At 34.4% G+C, this 23,780-nt stretch overlaps 1 protein-coding gene across 1 annotated transcript; it reads right to left on the bottom strand.

The window, feature by feature from the left end:
• Positions 1 to 4,270: 4,270 nt before the first annotated feature.
• Positions 4,271 to 11,976, bottom strand: LOC124106461 (protein LEG1 homolog; the record flags this gene model as incomplete). The annotated part of the gene is made up of 5 exons (XM_046464068.1): positions 11,676 to 11,976; positions 10,310 to 10,393; positions 8,608 to 8,792; positions 7,600 to 7,700; positions 4,271 to 4,509 (listed from the first exon to the last, which is right to left on the bottom strand). Coding segments are annotated over exons 1-5 (910 nt in total), but the record flags the coding sequence as incomplete, so codon positions are not given.
• Between the last annotated feature and the right edge of the window lie 11,804 nt (positions 11,977 to 23,780).

The raw sequence follows: 23,780 nt of genomic DNA, 5'->3' as shown, positions 1-23,780 counted from the left end.
ATAGCATCTTCAACAAATGGTGCTGGGAAAACTGGAAATCCATATGCAACAAAATGAAACTGAATCCCTTTCTCTCGCCATGCACAAAAGTTAATTCAAAATGGATCAAGGAGCTTGATATCAAATCAGAGACACGCCGTCTGATAGAAGAAAAAGTTGGCTACGATCTACATACTGTGGGGTCGGGCTCCAAATTCCTCAATAGGACACCCATAGCACAAAAGTTAATAACTAGAATCAACAAATGGGACTTACTCAAACTAAAAAGTTTTTTCTCAGCAAAAGATACAATAAGAGAGGTAAATAGAGAGCCTACATCCTGGGAACAAATCTTTACTCCTCACACTTCAGATAGAGCCCTAATATCCAGAGTATACAAAGAACTCAAAAAATTAGACAATAAGAGAACAAACAACCCAATCAACAAATGGGCCAAGGACCTGAACAGACACTTCTCAGAGGAGGACATACAATCAATCAACAAGTACATGAAAAAATGCTCACCATCTCTAGCAGTCAGAGAAATGCAAATCAAAACCACCCTAAGATACCATCTCACTCCAGTTAGATTGGCAGCCATTAGGAAGTCAAACAACAACAAGTGCTGGCGAGGATGTGGGGAAAAGGGTACACTTGTACATTGCTGGTGGGACTGCAAATTGGTGCAGCCAATTTGGAAAGCAGTATGGAGATTTCTTGGAAAGCTGGGAATGGAGCCACCATTTGACCCAGCTATTCCCCTTCTCGGTCTATTCCCTAAAGACCTAAAAAGAGCATGCTACAGGGACACTGCTACATCGATGTTCATAGCAGCACAATTCACAATAGCTAGACTGTGGAACCAACCTAGATGCCCTTCAATGGATGAATGGATAAAAAAAATGTGGCATTTATACACAATGGAGTATTACTCTGCATTAAAAAATGACAAAATCATAGAATTTACAGGGAAATGGATGGCATTAGAGCAGATTATGCTAAGTGAAGCTAGCCAATCCCTAAAAAACAAATGCCAAATGTCTTCTTTGATATAAGGAGAGTAACTAAGAACAGAGTAGGGTCGAAGAGCATGAGAAGAAGATTAACATTAAACAGGGATGAGAGGTGGGAGGGAAAGGGAGAGAGAAGGGAAAATGCATGGAAATGGAAGGAGACCCTCAGAGTTATACAAAAGTACATACAAGAGGAAGTGAGGGGAAGGGGAAAAATAATATAAGGGGGACAAATGAATGTCAGTAGAGGGAGCAGAGAGAGAAGAGGGGAGGGGAGGGGAGGGGAGGGGAGGGGAGGGGGGATAGTAGAGGATAGGAAAGGCAGCAGAATACAACAGACACTAGTATGGCAATATGTAAATCAATGGATGTGTAACTGATGTGATTCTGCAATCTGTATATGGGGTAAAAATGGGAGCTCATAACCCACTTGAATCAAATTGTGAAATATGATATATCAAGAACTATGTAATGTTTTGAACAGCCAACAATAAAAAATTAAAAAAAAAGGTTAGTTTTTAAAAGTTTAGCACAAACTAGGATCTATAAACCAAAATGACACAATGACAAATGATAATAGGATTTCCACATCATTTTGATCAAAGACTATCGCTTGGTTAACACATATTTGGAAGGAAATTCAAAGAATAATCTCTTTTATTATGCCAGATAACTAAAATGATGTCGAAAATTTCCCCACTGCACAGAAAATGAAGTTGAAAGAGAGCATGACGTAGTGCGGAAGCAAAAATGCTGTATTAGGAATGGTATCTTCTATCAAGAGTGAAGTACCAGGTAGAAATAAAGAAAGAATGGGTGAGTGTTTTTAAAAATGTGTTTAAATTCAAACATACATAGCTGAGGATTTCTTATTAACTACCTACTATTATCTTTCCCACTGATCCTATATCCATTTTAGATAAATAAAACAGAGTCAGGAGGCTCACATTGCTTTGTGTATTTTGTCTCTTAGTGTTGCTTAAGTGGCTGATATTTATACTGCATGATGCAAAGAGTTTGCTCCCTTAGCATGTCCTAGAAATGAACTAGGATTGTAGCCATCCTTATAGCTTACTGCTATGACTCAACTACTGAACCTACTTCCAAGGACTACAAAGAAGGGATGAGGCTATTAGACAAGAGAAAAGGGACTATCAACAGCACAATTAGATCTTAAAGTCACTAGAGTCGCAATATATTTTTTATAAAATACTATGTTTTTCATTTTTAGATTTCCCAATCAACTGCAAAATTACGCTACAATAAATATAACATTTGTGATAACAACTCTCAAAGAGAGATCAGCACTTTGCATTTGAAATAAAAGTCAAAGCTGAAGCTAAAAGTATTGCTTTCTAAAAAGAGGCCTAATAAGGAACAGCACTGATGTCTATGAGGATTTTATAGTATCGTATTGCTTTTCTTTTGCAACAAAACATTGATAATATTCTGTAAATATTAGAATATTAATTATAATTATTTAATTTCCAGTATTTTCTGCAGCTTTCTATTTATTGCTTTGTGTAATATGTCATATTCATTCATGGTATATCTTATATATTTAAAATAGGAGCAGTAAAGAGCTGATTCAAAACTCTTTGAGCTGAACTAATGATTGGTCACTGCTGTACTGCAGAGTATGGGCTGGGAAATTTAGGTCACTAAATTTTTCCAGTAAGTTTATGCCTTTCTTCCTGAGTTGACTGAATATGAGAAATTTCCCATTTACTGCTTTAAGAGGGAAGACCTGGTTTATCACATGATGAAATTCTAGATAAGGAAGAAGATTTGGAGTTTTACTACACAGTGTGCATATTTTCACTTAAGGCCTCCCTTGTCAGTTTAATATATTGTTGCTTGTCCCACCAACAGAGCATAAGAGCATACATTCATCTCTTCATCTCTCAGTTCAATTATTGTGACAACTGCTGCTTTTTATGCATCTCTACCTCATGTTGGGAAGAGTGTTAGTCACCTTTCATTCATGTTTTCATTGACCCTCAAAATAATCCTGCAAACTAGGATTCATATTAATTATTATAACAATAAGCAACCTGAAATACAGAGGGCACTGGAACAATGACCCAGTACTGGCTAGTCGCAGAGCTGATATTACAATTACAACTTTTCTACTTCAAAGTTCATGTTATTCAAACCAAATTATTCAATTTCACTTACCAATAGGTGGTGGGTAGATTTAATCTGTGAACTAAACCCTGAGAAAACCTACATTAGAAAACCTGGAAATCACCATCTCCTGGACATTCTTTCTCCTAAAAAGAAACATCCCTAAAAAAATTGACCCTGGATTTTTCATTATCAACTATGGGTCAAAGAAGGAAACTTGATATATATCAAGTAATTGCTATAAACTTGGGTTCTGCAGAAACATTCACAAAAAAATTGATGAATCAGTATATACTTTGCCAGTTCAGTGTTATGAATTATAGACATTTAAATTGACTGCTTCTATTTTATTTCACACTGTTCCAGATTTTAGTTTTGAATCAGCAGAGTATATCCCTTTGAGTTTCATGAAATTATGTTACATAGAATAACACCAAAAAGAGATGTACAAGTTTAATAGCTATTTACTAATTTTATAGTGATTCTTTTGGTAGCTTCATGCAGTCTCCTTATATCTTAAAATTTAAATATTGATTAATTTAAAAATCAAGAAATATTGCTTGAACAGAATAATCATAGTAATAAATTGGATTTCATGGTAGGAATGCATGGACAAATCTTAACAAATTAGCATAATTTTCAAACACCAGAAATGACAAAGATACATGATGGTGATCATATTCATTTTTTAAAAGTCATTGGTTGTCAAAAATTTAGAGTGGTCCATTTTCGAGTCTTGAACCATTTTGAGAAGTTTTTACTCAGATATTTCTAAAAGTATATCAAAAGTCTTTAGAAGTAGCTTTCTTGAAGTTTGTGTCTTCATTGCAATTTTCCATGAAATCAAAGAAAGTGCACCTCGGAAAAATAACAAAATCATTATAGTTAAATCATCCAATCTTTTTATACCCCAAGCTTTAATATGGACTCCAGATAAAAGAACAGGCAATGAGGGTGAGAACCATAGTCATTCAATGGTCCTGCCATATATTAAGAATGATTGCACCTAGAAAATGCAAAAGGTACCTATAGAACATCATAAATTTCTTTTTGAAGTATGTTATGACATCTATACTTTGATTTAATTGATTCATTGGCTAGCTGTTTGATATAATCTTGATATTTGTGAAGTGTTCTTTTAAAATTCTTACCTGAAGATTTATGCACTTTGCCAAGAGTGCTTAGACCCAACAAAACGGTGTTCTGAAAAACAGTGAAGTCACTGATTACAGGGGCTTTGTCAGTATTAACAAGGATTCGTGGTGGAAGGCCCTTCTGGGATTTATGCACTCTGATTAAAGTTGTAGGGATGCGGGATGCACCTATATATTCCACGGCAATAATCCAATTTTTCTCAAATTCTAATTCCTCTTCAGAGTAAAAGGCATATCTAAAGAATGAAAAAAAGTATTTAATTTTGGTAAATCATCTCAGATTTCAACCTCCCTCTTTCAGAAAATATGGTCTCTTGCTGATAAATAATATTCATACTGTATCTACTTAGAAGATAGGTTTTTAATGTGATGAATTCTGTCCATTTTTCAGGAAATGCAAAGAACCATAATTTTAAAATTCAGTCTGGGAAGGATCAATGCATCTGCTAATGTTTTAATATTTTAAATATTTTATTGTTAATATTTTAGTTTGCATTTTATGCTTTGAATTAAGCACATTATACTTAAAAGACATAAAATAACTGAATGTAAGAATACATTTAAATAATATTCCTTGGCAACATACAGAAAAAATATCAAGATTAAAGTAAAAATTATTGCTGGATTTAGACATTTTTGGTAAAATTTGGTTCCTGTTGTTAGGGAGTCCCCAAAACATTGCGCATTCTAGTGAAATAGAGGTCTAATTTTCTTGTCTAGTTTGCTAAATGGCTTCAGTTTAAAAAAAAAAAATCTACTGGAGGAATTCCCCTAAAAACTGAATTATCTCATTTATTTGGGTGACAAATAACTACATTAGAAAGTAGTAAATGGTTTTATGACTATATATTTCAGGGTTCCTGTGTCTATGAACAGTGTAAGCATGCTAAACAATTTGCAGTTTAGCAAACATTCTTGTTCTCCATAAAACACTTTGCACTCCCCATTTGACTTACCAGGAACATTTTCTTTCTTCAAAAAGTTTTCCACTCCCCCTAAAATAAAATCAAGCACTTCCCACTCTTCTGTGTTGCCATGGCACTATTCACATATTTGAAGGTTTGTTATGACATCAGATTATATTCTAATTTCTAAAAGTTAGACAATCTAATTTTATTTTGACATTACGCATGTAGGATTCACCAGACAAAAGAAGCTTGACAGTGTTAAGTAAATCATAAAATAACCCAGAGGACACTTCTTGTCCCCTTGACCCCCATGCTAGTAGGATCCTCTCTACCTACCCCTAGCCTGGAACTAGTAGAGTAGCCAGAAATGAATTCTTAAAGACAAGGGTTGGGGTTGGTTTCAGTACCCTTAATATATCAGTTTTCTATCAAGCAAAAATGAAAGGAAATGTCAGTTCATATGGATATTGAGTAAGAGCCACTAAGCCCTAGTAACAGTGTAATGAACAAATTGCAAGGGAGACAAAGACATAGGAGAGGTGAAAAGGGATGAGGGAACTGGTTTAAAACACACAGGACACATGAACAACAGAACAGAAGAAGCATTGAAAATGCTTCATATGAATGCTTTATTGGTTAGTGAAGACCATGAGTGAAATAGAATATGTCCATAAAAAAATAAACTTTAAATGGTTCTCATAAAGAGAAAACATAGATATCTATGAATCAACCCATCATAGAATCGGGGACCACAGAACTTGATTGGAATTTGTGTAGGCCACACAGTATTATATCTCTCACTTAAATAAACACTTCATCATGTTTTTGCCTGAAGAAGGTAACTGATTAGGTTCTAAGGTTATTTTCCAGTCTGCAGTAGGTGAGAGGCAGAACCCCACCCCCTGACACCCTCCCACCCCCACTGCTGCTTGGTCATTTGACTTGATTTGGACACTTCATCAAGTCAGTATTAAATGACTTGATGAAGCATAAGCTTATGCTTGAAGTGAATTTTCACACTTGATTTCTCTCTTGCAACTCTGCCACTACCAGGGACAATGCCCAGACCCAGCTGATAAAGGAGATAAGTGCATCAGAGCAGAGCTTACCCAATCACCTCTACTGGTGCTGGTCAGAATCAACCCACCTGAGAGTGAGGCCAGGAAGCACCAGCAGAGTCACCCTGCTGAATCCACACATGGAAGCAGGAAACATGGTGGTATGACACTGAGGTTTAATGGTGTAGATAACGCTGCTTTCTTTTGAACAAAGCTAATAAAATACTGGGTCACACAGCTTATATACTTCACAGCCAGGTTATAAACCTTGACAATCTGCCTTTAGAACCCTTGTTTTACTGTCCTCCCTATCTCTTGTCCTGGGTGACTGTGATTACTGTGCACTGAATTCATCCCAGGAACCAGTGATTTGTTAACTTGGTGCCTGCATTTCTCAATTAGTTCCCAAATTATCCTGGCAGGTACTGTACACGGCCACTTTAAAAATGAGAAAATGAGATTTTTTTACTCTTTGGATTCCCAGGTCAAATGGAGCCAAGATTTGAAAATCAGATCTGTAGAAATCCAAATAAAAATCTTATTCTACACATTATTACTTTATTTCAAGAAACACTCAACAGCTTAGAACCTCAAAATAGCTCACAGAACTTGACAAGCAGAGTTCTCATTAACTGGATTGACAAATGAGAGGACACCCGAACAGACATTTGGAATCTTCCATGATAGTAATCACTAAGAGATTTGCTTTTCACCAATAGGCCTTCAGACAGATTCAAACTGCCTGAGGAGCTATTATCAAACTTTCAAGTGAGGTAGATTAGTAGACAATGTGTATTGTAACCTAAATAAATAGTATATAATACAACTATCCTGAAATGATCCCAGTTAACAACAGAGAAGACTGTTCTAAGTTAAAGGTTTTTTTGAGTAAAAATGCCAATTTGTAACAAAGAGTTACACATTTGCCACCCACCAAAGCCCCATTAAAATGACAATAAAAAGAAATAGACTCAGAAAACAAGAAAGAAACCATAAAATGTGAAAGCTGAATATTGAAAAGAACAATCTAAATCCCCCAAGCAGAGAGGAAACCTCAGAATTAATGCTTGTCTTTATTTCTATATTTTGATTTGTAAAATTAGAAAAGTTCATTGCATGTCATTTGTTTTATAATGCAGTTCTTTTGGCTCATATTTCCTCCCCTCATCATAAAATACCTTCTAAACTAGATCATGATAACTTATTTACTCCTCATCAATGTAATTCCCATTGATTAGACCTGCTATTCAACACTGATTGAAGAAATACTATCACTCTAGAAGAAGAAGAAGAAAATGGTGTGAATAAGACAAAAATCATTTATCATATTAAAGAGAAACGACTTCAGATCCATTCTTACCTATCTTCAAAAGATTTGACAGAGGTTTTCAAGGATATGGTGTGTGCATCCCATAGGTATTTCAAAAGGTCATCAAAGTTACTAGTAGGTAACTTCATATACTGAAAAGGAGAAACTTATTAGGATTTGAGAGACTCTAACAATTCCTCTGCCTGAAATTTAATTTTGTTCAGATTTATAATATCACAATATTCTACATGAAAGGAAGATTTTGTTTTTAAGCATTAATAGGTATAAAGCCTTTGTCTATAACCCTTTGTAAAGGGCAAAAGAAAAATTTTTATATTGAGTAAAGCACATGCATCTAGAAGAAGTAAACTTCAAATATCTTCAAAGAGTCCATATTTTATACTGGCCAGAAATCTTTTTTGTCACTTTTTTCCCACAAACATTATTAAATTATCATAAAATATGAACAGCAAGAAGAAAAAAACTGTTGTAATGTTAAGTTTAATTATACCTAAATTAATGAATTAATCTAAACAACTAATAAATATATCTTTTCATTATGGATTTTATTCCATATCTATATTTGACCAATGTATTTTGTTTTGGTCATTGAATATTTAATTCAGAGCAACAGATAATTGTTTGCTTCTACCACAGGTGATTAATTATTAATTTAGCTGAAATGAGATTATTGATCCAAACACAATTCTATTACCACATTTCTTCTAAAATTACAGTTGACCTGAAATTCCAATTAAGCATACTAACCTATTCACCTGCAGTAGAATAGCCTGTGTGTTGACAATTTGTATCGTAGTTTGTTTGAGGAAACAAGAATGCATAGAATTTGTGTTAATGCTGCATTGGGGTGGTAATGTCAATGACATGTAATGCCCTAGTAAAATATACATTATAAACGTATCTAGCATAACAATGTATGTTTTTATATTAAGAAAAATATTGTACAATGCACAAAAAATCCTAAACAAAAAAGTTATACAACAAAATAAATTATTTTAATATGCTAAAAGTATAAATTATAAAACTTGAAGAAGAAACCTGGTAAAAGTCAATCCATTTATTCATTATCTCAGAGAAGGATGAGTGGCAGCCAGAAACATCATAACAAAACCTCGTCTGATCCTTGGGTGGTGGCAAAAACCTGATTTGGTCTGATGATATCCCCAGAACGCCAGAATCAACCGCAGCAAGGAAAGGTATTACACTAAGAAAGTAATTTAAATCTGTAAGAACAAAAGATTTATTATTACCATAAGCAGTAATAAATGTTGAAGAGCATATATTTAAGTAAGCCACAGGTCATTGAGGAGAAATTTACAAATCCAGAAAGGTGATAACATTTTAGCACATTGAAAAAAATATTGTACAGAATCCCTCTGGGAATCATATAGATAACTTTGTTGTGCCTCAGTTAATAATCCTATATTCATGAATATATATTGGTTAAAGTACTTGATTATAATATTTTAAAGAAAAGGGTCATTTTTAATGGATTGGGCAATATTTATTTTTAAAGCACTACATTAGAAAGGAAAAAAAAAAACTATCACATTGCCCATTGAATGATACAAAACCTCTCATTGAGGTAGTACTGTGAAGGGTATTTTTTTCTAAAATATTTTAACATGATTATAGTTTTGATTAATGGATCTTTTCTATTTAACATATTTAAGTTTATCATGTAATCACTAGGTTTTTTATTTATTCTGTGTCTCTAAAGCAAATTTATTTATAAGTTCTGGCAATAAATCATTAGATTAATAAATAATTAGATTGACAATTAAATAAGACTCTTTAAAATATCTCCCTACAGATAACCTATTCCAGAAGATTTAGATACCTTAATTTAATTAGATATTGGGTTTATACTGATTGTCCCTGCATTTGTGAATGCAGTCCTATGCTCCAGTGTAACAGGATAATGATTCAAACTACTAGACTAATCCGAGACCAATGAAACTCAAACTCTAGATCTGTGGGTAGAACTGTTGGTGAGTTTTTGAGAATAAAGACCCAGGGTAGCAAGAGGAAAAAACATAGGGTTATATATCATGAGTGTTACTCTGAGAAAGTAAAATTTAATGTGTTCTTGTTTCTAATAATTGGAAAATATTTCTAAAATGTTGTTCTGTAATTTATTTTCATGACTTGAACATGAAATTAAAGATATAGAAAATCATTTCTTGTTATTTAGCATTAAGTGTACAACTGAAGCCCTGGATTACTGAATGATAAAATGGAGTGCAGTAGGTATTATTCTCTGACATGTTTATGAATTTTAATACTTAACACATTTGATCTGAGCAGAATGAAAAGCAGTGTTTTCCTAATCTCACACTTCTTAGTCTTTCACTTTCCAAATATTCCCTGTCAATTTCAGGACATGCCATATAACTCTCAGCATTGGTCCCTTGGAGTTCTGTGAAAAGGTGAATATATGATTATGAACATTGTGGCTAGTAAAGTCCATAACATGACATAAAGGCCACTAGGAATACGTCAAACTGATTCTGTTGTGTTTGTTTATTAATTTATCTATGCTGCCAGTAATCGAACCCAGGACCTTGCTCAACCTAGTAAAGCACTCTACCACAGAGCTCTCACCCTCAACCCTAGATTCATTTTATTCATTTTTAAAAGAAAGAGTATTGATTTTGTTTAGTCTCAGTCTGAAAGTTTTAGGTTGAATGTCTTCTTTTGGGAAATGGTAATATTTATTTTGCTCTCTAAGTGAACCTACCGGCCCACCAACTGTCCACAGAGACACACAGATGATCAGATTCATAGCCACAGTCTGTCCTTTGGCTTGGATCAGCTAATCTGCCTAGAGAGAAAATGTGCAAGAATATTTATAATGCACAGTGTGAAACAGTTATTATCATCATTTAAGTAGATACATTTATTTGTAGATGCACATTTATTTCTGAATTACTTGTATTTGTATTTCCATCACTCTTCAGCTTTTATTACCCATATCTCAACCAACTGTTTTTCTTTTTAGTAACCACATTATAGTTTTTGACTTTTGAGTTATAGGTCTTAGATTTTTGGCTTTTGTAAGTATTCACATTTTTACATCCTTCTCTACCTTCTGATCAAAATTATAGGAGTTATTTTACATGGAGTAAAGAGTTACCGAGGTTGCTGTGTGAAATGAGACAGATCACCAATTGTTTTTCATGTGGTGACTGTATGTGGCATAGATATTTGAAAATAATATTTATTTTCCTTAAAATGAAATTTTCATTTTCCCTTATTCTTTCTCTTCTTCTCTTTTCACCCCCTCCAACCACCTCTCTTTCTCTCTGTCAATAATTTATTTTTCGTCTGTGTTGGGCAATTGTCACCACTCTTTCTCATAAGCTTTTTCTATCAACAAGAAAAAAATATATTTATTGACTCATGAGTATTTAAGACCAAAATGTGGGCTGGGGATGCGGCTCAAGCGGTAGCGCGCTTGCCTGGCATGCATGCGGCCCGGGTTTGAACCTCAGCACCACATACAAACAAAGATGTTGTGTCTGCCAAAAAACTAAAAAATAAATATTAAAATTCCCTCTCTCTCTCTCTCTCAAAAAAAAAATATTACAAGACCAAAATGTATCTTCTGGGTATGCACTGGAAAGTAACTTATTTTCAAGGGAAAGCAGGCAGTTGCAGAAAAAGATCTTCATGAACAAGTAGCTTCTCATTTATATCTCCATATCCATAATCAGGCCATCATAATTAAGACTCAAGAAGTTTAAACTAGTTTGACATAATGTTCTATTTGCAATGTACCTCCCTTGTCTCTTCTATTCATCCTAGTATTTAAAAAAACAAGGAACCACCTAACAGGTGTGCAGTAGATGCTTGTACTTTAGATATGACATTTTTTTTGCAGCTGGTCACTATGCTTTGTATCATTGAAATTTCTAATAGAAAGACAATGCTTAAGAGAAAGATTTCTGGAGAAGAGGGAGTGGAAAATGATAGTTCTGAGGAGAAAAGAGGAAAGAAAAGGAATTAACTTTCGAAACATGTATGGCATACTCAGAGTCCTATTTTTCAAACTCTTCTTGTTTGTATGGATAGATGATGAGAATGAAAATAAGAATCTTTCTTACCTGAAGTATATTGCCAGCCATGCTGCAGAGGCAACCCCCATAAAAGATTTTGTTCATTTCCTGGAGCAAACTTTGCAAAATAAGTGGCTGTTTTGTTCAATAAGATTTTATACACCCCCATTTTCTCAGAAAATACCCAAGGATTAATAATGTACGTTCCATTCTCCACTGGGTAATCACTGAGTTGACCAGGACTCTCCTTCCACAGAGGAGGATACAGGTCAGAGAAGTCAGAAGCTCTTGTTAAAGAAGCAGAAAGACAACCAACTAGTACACAGGCCCAGCAAGTAAGAAAAGCCATAGTGCCAAAACATGGGATTAAAGTTGTGTCAGGGTATTTATTAGAGAATGGAGGAGAAAGTCATGATAATTTCTTGCATCACACCTTACTATCATTTAGCTTCCCCCACCCTTTTGGATCAGATAGAGATAGATGTAGAGGAAATTGGTAGGTTAGTTAATCAGTTAAAATAATTCAGTTTTGCCACCTTTTCAGTATCACCACACTGTGCCTGAAACTAAATACAAAAGTAGGTTTCTTATAATATATAAGACGAAACTATTTTGTTAACATAAAACTTTCCAGAAGTTTTCTAGTCTACATCATGGTAACAAAATATATCACCCAATAGTGTTCAAATGCTTCCTTCTCATGTAGACTTTCACACATTTCACAAGAAATATTGAATAATTGAAACCAGAGATATTAGGATTTGTAATAATATATGAAGGTATACTAAAATAATATGTGTGATCCAGTTATAAATTTCTGCTTCGAGAAAGAAATGAAAAGCCATTTTATGGGGTGGGGGGACTGCTAATTAACTACAAATCTCCTTTCTCCATTTTTTTCAGAAAAAAGAAATCTTAAAATTTTAGCAAAGAACATGGTCTCCTAGAATTAGGACTAACTCTCCAGTGTCCCTTGTACAAACAACCATGTGACTAAGTGCTGGCCACTGGTACATAAACAGAAATGGATGGCATCCACGACTTCTGGGGCATGTACATAAGTGGAAGGAGTATGCCACTTTCCTTTCCTTCCTCCATATTGTGACTTGGATTATGAATATAAACCTCAATCCTGATCCCTAAGCACATGACACAATTGCAAGAATTACAGAATACAAAGTTGGAGGTGCCTGAGACCAGGAGATTGTGGAACCATGAGGTTGACCTGAATTCCTACATCTGAATTTTACCTTAGAAATAATCATCTTGTCATTTCAATGTTTGCCATATGAGCTTCATTCACACATAGTCAAAAAGCAATACATTGGAAAAATCTCAATTATTAGCATAACTATATCCATATCCTTCATAGCATGTCAAGAGTACTGTTCACTCTTGGTATTATTATTCAATAGATATTAGATATCCCTTAACATGATTTAACTCTTTATTTCTGTCATATTATTTACCTACTATCCACTCAATAATTAATTATTCAACTTTCCAATATAGCCACGTTTGGTAGTGCACACCTGTAATCCCAGTCATTCCAGAGGGTAAGGCAGGAGGATTCCAAGTTCAAGGCCAGCTTTAGCAATGTAGTGAGACCTTTAGTAATTTGGCCCTGAGCAATTTAGCAAGACCCTGTCTCAAAATAAAGAATAAAATGTGCTGGGGTTTTGGCTCAAGGGTTGAATGCTTCTGAGTTCAAAATGTAGTACCTATCAATCAATCAATCAATAAAGTCATACCATGTTCTTTGGTAGACTGAACATTAGCAACACGTCAATCTGTAAGTTTATACATTAAGAGGATTTTTACTTTTCTACATTTTGTTTCTAATAGATACATAAAAACATAACATTTGGAATCAATAATGGGATTTTTCAATGTTTATACATTATGTGATGTTTAAATTAGGTTAAACTTATCCATCAACTTGACTACCATGTTTTCATGGTACAAACGCTTTAAGCTTTTTGAAATATATTGGACATAATTGTTACCACAGTCACCCTAATATGCACCAGTCTTTTCACTCTTTTCAACCATGACTATATCCATCAACCAACCTTTCCCCATTTTCTCCTCATCCTTATTCTTTCCCATCTCTGGTAGCCATCATACTAACTCAACTCCTATGAGACAATTTTTAGATTCTACATATGCATATGATGATGTAGTACTTGTCTTTCTGTGTGTGTCTGACTTATTTCATTTAGCATAATGTTCTATCAATGTCGCTACAAATGAAAGGATTTCATTCCTTTATGGATGAGTAGTATTTCACTGTGTATATATACCACATTTTCTTTATCTGTTATTTGTTGATGGACACTTAGTTGATGATACCTAGCATTCTAGTTTTGGATACATAATTTAAAGTTATATTTATATATAAATATATCTAAGTGAAATATGTGTATATTTGAGGGAGATGTTCTTTAATCTCTAGTAACTTTTCTAAGACAAAAATAAAATTTGTCCAGATATTTGATTAATTTTATTCATGACTACAACTTAATAGATCCCTTGCAACATCTCCAGACTTATTCTTTCACTTATTTAAAAATCTTCACCCAACACTTATTCAAGGTTGGTTTTCATTGCAAACTTGGAGGGCTTGGATTACAGAAAAAAAAAATAGATACATATCTCTTAAAACTTAAATGACACTCTAGCTCCAGAATCCTCAGGTTTTTTGTTTGTTTGTTTGTTTGTTTGTTTTAATCTTCTTCTTCCTTTGCTTCAGTGCTTTGAAACACACAATTTTGTTCTGTGGTGTTTTTCTTTGGGGGTAGTGGGTTTTTTTTGTTTTTTTTTTTTTTTGCACAGTTGCTGGTGAAATATCTAAATCATCTATTATTGTATATGACCAGCTTTTGGTCTCCACAAAATTTTTATAATGTGTTATGACTTTTTAATGTTCTTAAATCCATTATTATATATCCAGATATAGGGATTTTTCTTTTTCTCATATCTTCCACTATATATAATTTTTTATCATTCTTTAAAACTCTTGTAAAAATATCTATTTTTTCAAAATATCTTTAAATATTTCCATTGTTCCACTTTAAAAATACATATTTCTTGGCTTAATTTTTGAATATTGTCTATTAATTTTATTCTTTGTTTTTATGTCTAGAAGATTTAAATTTTCTGGTTTGACAGTCTTTTTGAAGCCAGAATTAGACAGGCAGATAGGAAAAGGTGGGATCCAGCTAATGGAGGGATTGAAATGTTAATTCCTTCAGGGCCCTTCTTCCAACCTTAACAAGATAACCTGCCCCTCTCCAACCGGTTGCTGAGGTAACCTGTCCCAGGGATGGTCCCTCCCTACAGGGAATCAATTGTGAATTTTGTCCCCTTCCTGCCTTTATCTCTCTACCTTGGCCCCTCCAGCCCAGTTTGCATCTCACCTTTTGGCCATCCTACCAAGCAACTCCTGGGCCTAGTCACTTACACAAGAAGGAGAGAGTTAAGGGAAAGAGACCAGAGAACAAAGGAAGCCTAGGGCACATAAAAAGGCAGAAGGCCCTTACTTCTTGGGGTATCAGGACACCAGCTATGGCCCCCATCTGCCTCCTGGGGAAAGTCTGTGTTACTTCTTTTTAAATAAACCCTGCTTTATATGCTTGCCTCCTCCTGCTTCTCTAATGTTATACTTCAACATCTGAGGGAGCAGAGCTCATTATTGATAACCAGCAGTCTCACTTTCCATATTTTAACACATTTATTGGGTTTTGGTTTCGGTCATTGTGATTCTTAAATCCAATATTCTTTTTGGATCCTTTTTGTGTTTTTTTTTTTTTGTATCATACTAGTAACATCTCATCTTGTTTAAATGCTATAAGACTAATTTTAAATTATTTTATCATGTATTTTAACATTTCTGGTTCTGATAAAACCTATGATCCAATATGACATTTTTTTTTAATAGCAGTGCTCCTTGTGTTTTGTTCTGTAAACTTATATTCCCCACAAAGTTTGACTTCTTTGTTAACATGAGATTGCATCAACCCAATGAGAGGTCTATGGAAAACAGATAAGCCCTAAGAAGAGCCCCAAGCAACAGGAAACTCAGGTCAATTGCCTCTTACTCAAACAAATCTTCCATGGGTATTTCATCTTGGTTATCCAAAAAAAAAAAAAAAAACAAAGCAGAATCTGTCTGGAAGAGGTTCTCCTTGGACTGTATTTCATCCACATCGATGGTTCCTGAAGTTATCTTGCCCTCACCTGTTTTCTTCAGCAACTCCATTCTGTAGTAACAGCAAGAATTGAGGTAGGTTCTTAGGCTCGCTGTCTGGCTGACCCCTGCTTTAGATGAAAACTACCACCACTGTTAAATCATCATTGCAAAGACTTCTGCAGAGTCCTATTTTTTATATGGCATTTTTCCTATAGGTTAATCTCAGAGGAAAGTGCCAGAAACTAGCCTCATTCAGTATTTTGAAAGGAAGAAGAAACAAAACTAAAATCAAATTCAAACTTTTCCCTAATTTTGCTATATGCTACTACATATCATATCCTTTGCTCTATTTTCTCTTGAATAAATTATAATAATTGGAGTTTTTGGATTCAAGGATATGAACATTTTTAAACATTAACCCATATATTGCTAAATTTCTACCAAAAAATTAAAATTTCAAACATGGCTATTAATCAGAATGTCTACTTTCCTACTTTTGAAGCAACAAAGGACTGACAGCTGTTTTTTTTCCTTCACTTAATAAGAAAAAAATACAAATCTCATAGTTTTAATCTTAATTTTATTGGTGTATGTCTTAAAAAACAGTTTTTTGTAAATCTCTCAACCTTTCATATTTCTTTGTTTTTGTATTTTTCAACCAATCTTTTGTCTCGCTTTTCTATGGGCATATTTAGCTTTGTCTTAGTGAATTGTATAAATTAGAATGTAGTAATGTTGCTTAATAATGTTTACATTTCTTTACTTCTTCAGATTGGTCTCAACAGAATACCTATGGTAACATTGAGAAAGCCTAATGATTTAAAATGTTACTTATATTCAATACACATGTTAGAGACCAATTTTTAAATTTCCATTTTCAGGTATTTGTTCATGTTCTGTAAATAGCACATAAATGCATACATTTTAACAGTGTTCTATTCAGCCCTGATTTACATAATATACATGAATTAACCTATTGGAAATATATTTTTTTTAATTTTAGAGTTGAGAAAGAATTTTTTTCTCTTGCTTAAATTTAATGTAAATTTACCTTACATTATTATGTTCTGTTACTTTTTTATATGTCATATTATAGGGGAGAAAAACTAACATTCTTTACTCACCTATGGCAAGACTCATGGCTAATACCCCTGAAACAAAAGGCAGATGATAGGAGAAGAGCATAATAGACTTTTTTGTACACATTTTATGTGACACAGGAGATTTCAGAAAGGAAGAGACCCAGAGAAAATTGTACTTTTATGCTTTGGTTCAATAAAGAATGGACATTTATAAAAATGTAATGGACAAAAAGATGCACAACCTAATAGTAATGAACTGGGGAGGAACTCAGCAAACCCTGTTTGTTCGGATCTGCCTTAGCCTCTCCCTGGAGCACGCTCTGCTTCTAGGTATAGGGTAGAGCCCCTGTAGATTGAGAATCTTATGACCTACTTTCAAGTGAGGTGGGTCAGAAAACCCCTCCATGTCCAGCTCTCAAAGGGAAAAATGTGGAAAGTCAGAGTGAACTTTTTATTTTTATTTTATTTTATTTTTTTAGTTGTAGATGGACACAATATCGTTAATTATTTATTTTTATGTGGTGCTGAGGATCGAACCCAGGGCCTCACACATGCGAGGCAGGTGCTCTACCACTGAGCTACGGTCCCAGCCCAGAGAGAGTGGACTTTTGCTTCTGCATTTTTTATCAATTCCCAAGGTGCCACATTGAGGATGTTGTGCTGTGAGCCCTGACATAATTGTCCCAACAGCACTCCATTGTATTCTGCCTTTACTTATCTTTGTTTTGCAGGAAATGCTTCCATGTTCTGTTGGACAACTCAGGTTTTCACCATCTTCTCTGTCTGAAATATCCATTGCATAGAGGCATTATTTTATAAAGAATAATATGCCTTTCTTTTACCAATGCCTCAGGGATGAGATGATGGATGACATGTCTTCACGCTAGGATTATTTAAATGCCATGATAAGCCTTTTGGATCTTTCACGGATCACACCAAGACTGCTGTCTTTGTTTTTGTGTGTTCAGTTATCCTCTGATTATCAGTAGATCTTATCTGCTCTACTGCCTTTGTTACTTTTAATAATTTTTGGCAGTTGTACTCCAAGCTGACTCCACACTTGAAAACACTCCACATTTGTTTTAAAATCACTTTCCTAACAAAACCCCTAAAGCACAAGAAGTAAAATCAAGAATCAATAAGCGGGATAAAATCAAGCTAAAAAGCTTCTTCACAGCAAAGGGAACAATCAATAATGTGAAGAAAGAGTCTACAGAACGAGAGAAGATCTTTACTACATGCACCACAGACACAGCATTGATCTCCAAGATATAAAAAGAACTCAAAAATATTAACATCAAAACCCCAAAAAACCCAATCAATAAGTTGGCTAAGGAACTCAACAGACACTTCACAGAAGAAGAAATACAACCAATCAACAAATACATGGAAACATGTTCAAATTTCTGGCAATTAGAGAAATGCAAATCAAAACTACATTAAGATTTCATCTTACTCCAGTCAGAATGGCAATTATCAAGAACTCAAGCAACAATAGATGTTGGCAAAGATTTTGGGGGAAATGTACAAAGTACATTGCTGATTATATGCAGTACATTGCTGGTGGTACTGCAAATTCATGCAACCACTATGAAAAGCAGTATGAAGATTCCTCAGAAAACTTGGAATGGCCCACCATTTGACCCAGTTACCCACTCCTCCATTTATACCCAAAGGACTTAAAATTAGCACACTACAGTGGCACAGCCTCATCAAAGTTTATAGCAGCTCAATTCACAATAGCCAAACTATGGAACCAACCTTGATGCCCTTCAATAAATGAATATATGAAGAAAATGTGATACATATATACACACACACAAATGCATACATACACACACACACAATGGAATATTACTCAGCCTTAAAGAAGAATGAAATGATGGCATTTGCAGATAAATGGATGGATTTGGAGAATATCAGCTAAGCTAAATAAACCAATCCCCCAAGAAAAACAAAGGCCAATGTTTTCTCTGATATGATGCTAATTCACAATTGAGTGGGTGGGTGGCTAGTAAAACATAGAGGTACTTTGAATTGGGCAGAAGGGAGTGAAGTGGGGGAGGAAGGAGAGGGGCATGGAAATAGGAAGGAGAGGGGTATGGGAGTAGGAAGGACAGTAGAATGAATCAGATATTATTACTCTATGTACATATATGATTACACAATTTTACATCATGTACAACCAGAAGAATGAGAAGTTATACACCATTTATATATTATAGGTCAAAATGCATTCTACTGTCATGTATAATTAATTAAAACAAATAAAAGTAGATGAAAGAAACTCAATAATAAAAGGATAACTCTTTTTCCAAAAAGGCAAAGTATCCATAGATATTTCTCAAAATTAGTTATGTATGTGCCACTCAATGAATGAAAAGAAAATCATTAGCCATCAGAGAAACGCAAATTAAAATCTCAGGAGATAATACTCCACACACTCTAAGATGATTATTATAAAAGAGGTAATGGCAAGTGTTGTAGAAATCAGAATCCACAACTAATGGTGGGAATTCAAACTGATATATAATCATGTCAGTTTCTCAAAAAGTTATACAAGAGTTGGGGAAGTAGCGTAGTGATGAAAACATCTATATTTTTTATGTTTAATCATTTTGTGTTGATTTTATCTTTTCCTTAAAGCACCCCACCTACTCAGCTTCAATGGAGGTTGGCTTTACAGAAATCATCTGCAAGAAGATCTATATTTGTGATTCAGTGGATTCTTTATAATGTTTGCTTTATTTTCCTATTACATTACTGCTCAAAATCAGAGGTCACGTTATGGATCATGAATAATACTGATAACTGAGAGTGGTAAAATATGATAGAGATCTGGACAAGTATAGAAATTCACTTTTAGATCTTCAGAGTGATTGTGTTTAACTATATCTATCAGTAAAATAGTGTGCCATTTGTTCTGAATTAATCAAGATCTCAAAATATTCTCAAATTGCTGTATTTGCATATTGTACTTACTTAAGCTGAATCCTCCCCAAATTGGAATTATGTGCATGAAGCTTCTAAGACTACATGTGCTGATCACACACTATATGATCAGCTCTAGTGTTGGAGAGTTGTTGCTAACTTAACAATGCAGAATCCCTGGGAGTCCCAGCATAATGGGAGTACACACCACTCAGCAGCTCTTTTCCTTGAACTTCATCCTGTAGCTCATGAAAATGATTGTACAGTAGACCTGCAGTGTTCCCTCCATAGTAAGATATGCAGGTGATGTTTGGCTGACAGAAAGAGACAGAAAGAATATCTGGACCATTCTCTCATATAAAGCAAAAACCCTGTTGCTGCAGGAGAGCAGAAGTTTTATTTCTTTTCCCAAGAAAAGTTTGGTTGCTGCTGGGGGGATAAAAAAAAAAGCAAAAACTTTTGGCCATTGTGAGAGGGGCACAATCTCCTCACATCCAAAACCCTACACTTCTAGTAAAAAGACTACTGCTGCTGGTGAGAGGTGGTCAACTCAGCCCTATGCAAGACCACAAAGGGCAAATTTCCTCTGCCACGACAGGAAGAGGTAAGAATAGTGAACATTCTCCCCACTTCAGCCCCAGGCACAGAGAAATTTGAATAAATGAAATTTGCACAGAATAGAGAATTGTGTCCATCACCCACCAGGAGCTGCAGACCTACTGTGCAAAGAATAGCTTATTGTGGACTGAGGAATAGAGTGTATGTAAGGCTTACTGTAATTTGGTCACTACTAAATTCTGCAAAAGCATGCCAGCACTCCAGGCTTTACACTAAGCACAGGAAGAAGGAGCAGTTCACAGCTAGATGGATTTGAATTCTTTGGTGCACCGATGATAACTATAGAAACATCAAAACCAAACTTTGTTAAATAAAGTTAATTCAAATTCATACATTAATAATCCAAAGACAAAGATGCATACTAACAAGAGGATATAAAACTGCTGTCAGTTGTTAACTACACTTTATACATAATTCTAACATTTACTCAAATTCTATTAGGCACACTCAAAAAACAATAAGAATAGCTATCAGTTGTAAAGAGATAAAGTAATAGAGATACAGAGATGGTATAGGCATCTATATGTATAGAACTATCAGTCAAATTACTATAAATATCTTTGATAAGTATGTTAAAGCATCTAGATGACTAGGTTTAAAATATGTATGAAAAGACAGAAGATTTTATCAGTGAGAAGAAAATTATTTTAAAAGAATAAATGAAAATGATGAAAATAAAAAAGCACACTATCAGAGATGAAAAATTCCTTCTGTGAAACTAACAGCGTAAATCATTTAATTTGAAATATCTTGCCTCTTCTGTTTTGTTCTGTAAACACACAATCCCCTCAAAGTTTGATTTCTTTAATGTGAGACTGTATCAACTCAATGATAGATCAGTGGAAAACAGATAAGCCCTGAGAAAAGTCCCAAGCAAGAGGAAATCCCAGTCAAACAAATCTTCCAGGGGAATTTCATCTTGGTTACCCCAAAACAAGTGGAACATATTTTAGCTAAAATAACAGAAATAGTACAAAGGAAGAATGTTAAAATCTGCAAGAAAGAAAACCAAGTCATGTATAAAAGTAAAACCATCAAAATAATAACAGATTTCTCAGTAGACACTCTGAAGTTCAGGAAGATATAAAATGATATATTTTAAGCCTAGAAAAAAACAGCTACTAATAGAAATTACTATATCCAGACAAGCTTTCCTTTGGCTTCAAAGAAGAAATAAAGACCTACCAAGATGAGTATAAACTAAAGGAATTCATGACTATAAAGCCAGCATTGCTGAATATACTTGAAGCAATCCCATACTCAGAAGAGGAAGAGAAACACAACCACGAAAACATGAGAAAGAACAAACCTCACTAGAAGAGTAAATATTCAAGTGAGAATTAGGAAAGTCTCAAACATTAGAAATAAAACAAAAAGACGGCAATCAATATGTACTTTCTATGCTAACTCTGCATGTAAATGGTCTTAGTTCTCTAATTAAAAACTCAGGCTGGCAAAAGGGATCAAAAACCAAGATCCTATTGTTTGTTGCCTGCAAGAAACACTTAGCCAGCAAAAACATAGGAAGATTAAAAGGATGAAAAATGTCATTCCATGCAAATGGAACCCCAAAGCAAGCAGGATTATCTCCACTCATATCTGACAAAGCAGACTTCAAAACAAAACAAAGTTAGTCAGAAGAGATAAGTTTACTACATACTGATTAATGTGGAAAAATGAGAATTCATACCCTATTTGAATCAAATATATGATATGTCAAGATCATTGTATTGTCTTGAGCAACTAATAATAAAAAAAGAAAAAACCTCACTTAGTGAAAGAGGTGAAAGACCTCTACAATGAAAACTACAGAACACTACAAAAAAAATTGAAAAAGACCTTAGAAGATGGAAAAATTTCCCTTGCTCTTGGATAGGCAGAATTAATATTGTCAAAATGAACCATACTACCAAAAGCACTATACAGATTTAATGCAATTGTATCAAAATCCCAATGACATTCCTCATAGAAATAGAAAAAGCAGTCATGAAATTCATCTGGAAAAATAAAAAACCCAGAATAGCTAAAGCAATCCTTAGCAAGAAAAGTGAAGCAAGTGGCATCACTATACCAGATCTTAAACTGTACTGCAGAGCAATAGTAACAGAAACAGCATAGTATTGGCTGCAAAATAACCTTGTAGATCAATGGTACAGAATAGAGGACACAGAGACAAACCCAGTAAGTACAGTTATCTTACAGGCACCAAAAACATACATTGGAGAAAAAAAAAAGGCTCTTCAACAAATGGTGCTGGGAAAACTAGAAAAACATATGCAACAAAATGAAATTAAGCCCATATCCCTTACCATGCACAAAACACAACTCACAGTGGATCAAGAACCTAGGAATTAAACCAGAGACCCTGCACCTAATGGAAGAAAAAGTAGTCCCAAATCTTCATCATGTTGGATTAGGCTCCAACTTCCTTAATAAGACTCCTATATTGCAAGAATTAAAATCAAGAATCAATAAATGGGATGTACTCAAACTAAAAAGTTTCTTCTCGGCAAAAGACACAATCTTTGAGGTGAACAGAGAGCCTACAGAAGGGGAGCACCTTTTTACCACAAGCACATAAGATAAAGCACTAATCTCTAGGATATATAAAGAACTCAAAAGTCTTAACACCAAAAAAAACCAAATAACCCAATCAATATATGGGCCTGGGAACTGAACAGGCACATCTCAGAAGATGATATACAATTAATCAACAAATATATGAAAAAATGTTCAACATCTCTAGCATTTAGAGAAATGCAAATCAAAACTACTCTAAGATTTCATCTCACTCCAGTCAGAATGGCAGCTATTATGAATACAAACAACAATAAGTGTTGTCGAGGATGTGGGGAAAAAGGTACAATCATACATTGCTGGTGGGACTGCAAATTGGTGTGGCCAATGTGGAAAACAGTATGGAGATTCCTTGGAAAACTGGGAATGAAATCACCATTTGACTGAGCTATCCCTCTCCTCCGTCTTTACCCAAAGGACTTATAAATTATTCTATAACTTTGTTACTGTTAATTTTGCAGTAAAGTCAAAAGTACAGAGAAAGCCTTACAGTATGCCAACTCTAATCCCTTCAAGTATATACCAAGGAGTGGTATAGCTAGATCATATAGTAACTCCATTTTAGGATTTTTGAAGAACTTCCATACTGATTTCCTTAATGACTGTGCTAATTTTCATTCCCACAAACCATGTGTAAAAGTTTGTTTTTCCCTATGGCTTCACCAGCAATTATTATTTTTAATGATAGCCATTCTGACTAGAATAAGATGAACTCTCAATGTAGTTTTGTTTTTCGTTTCCTTAATTGCTAAT

Source organism: Marmota monax, unplaced genomic scaffold (genome assembly GCF_021218885.2).
Source record: "Marmota monax isolate L192 unplaced genomic scaffold, Marmota_monax_Labrador192_F-V1.1 WCK01_AAM20220418_F8-fsc01925, whole genome shotgun sequence".
Taxonomy (NCBI): domain Eukaryota; kingdom Metazoa; phylum Chordata; class Mammalia; order Rodentia; family Sciuridae; genus Marmota; species Marmota monax.
The sequence above is the reverse complement of the archived record's forward strand: the minus strand, read 5'-3'. Positions and strand labels throughout refer to the sequence as shown.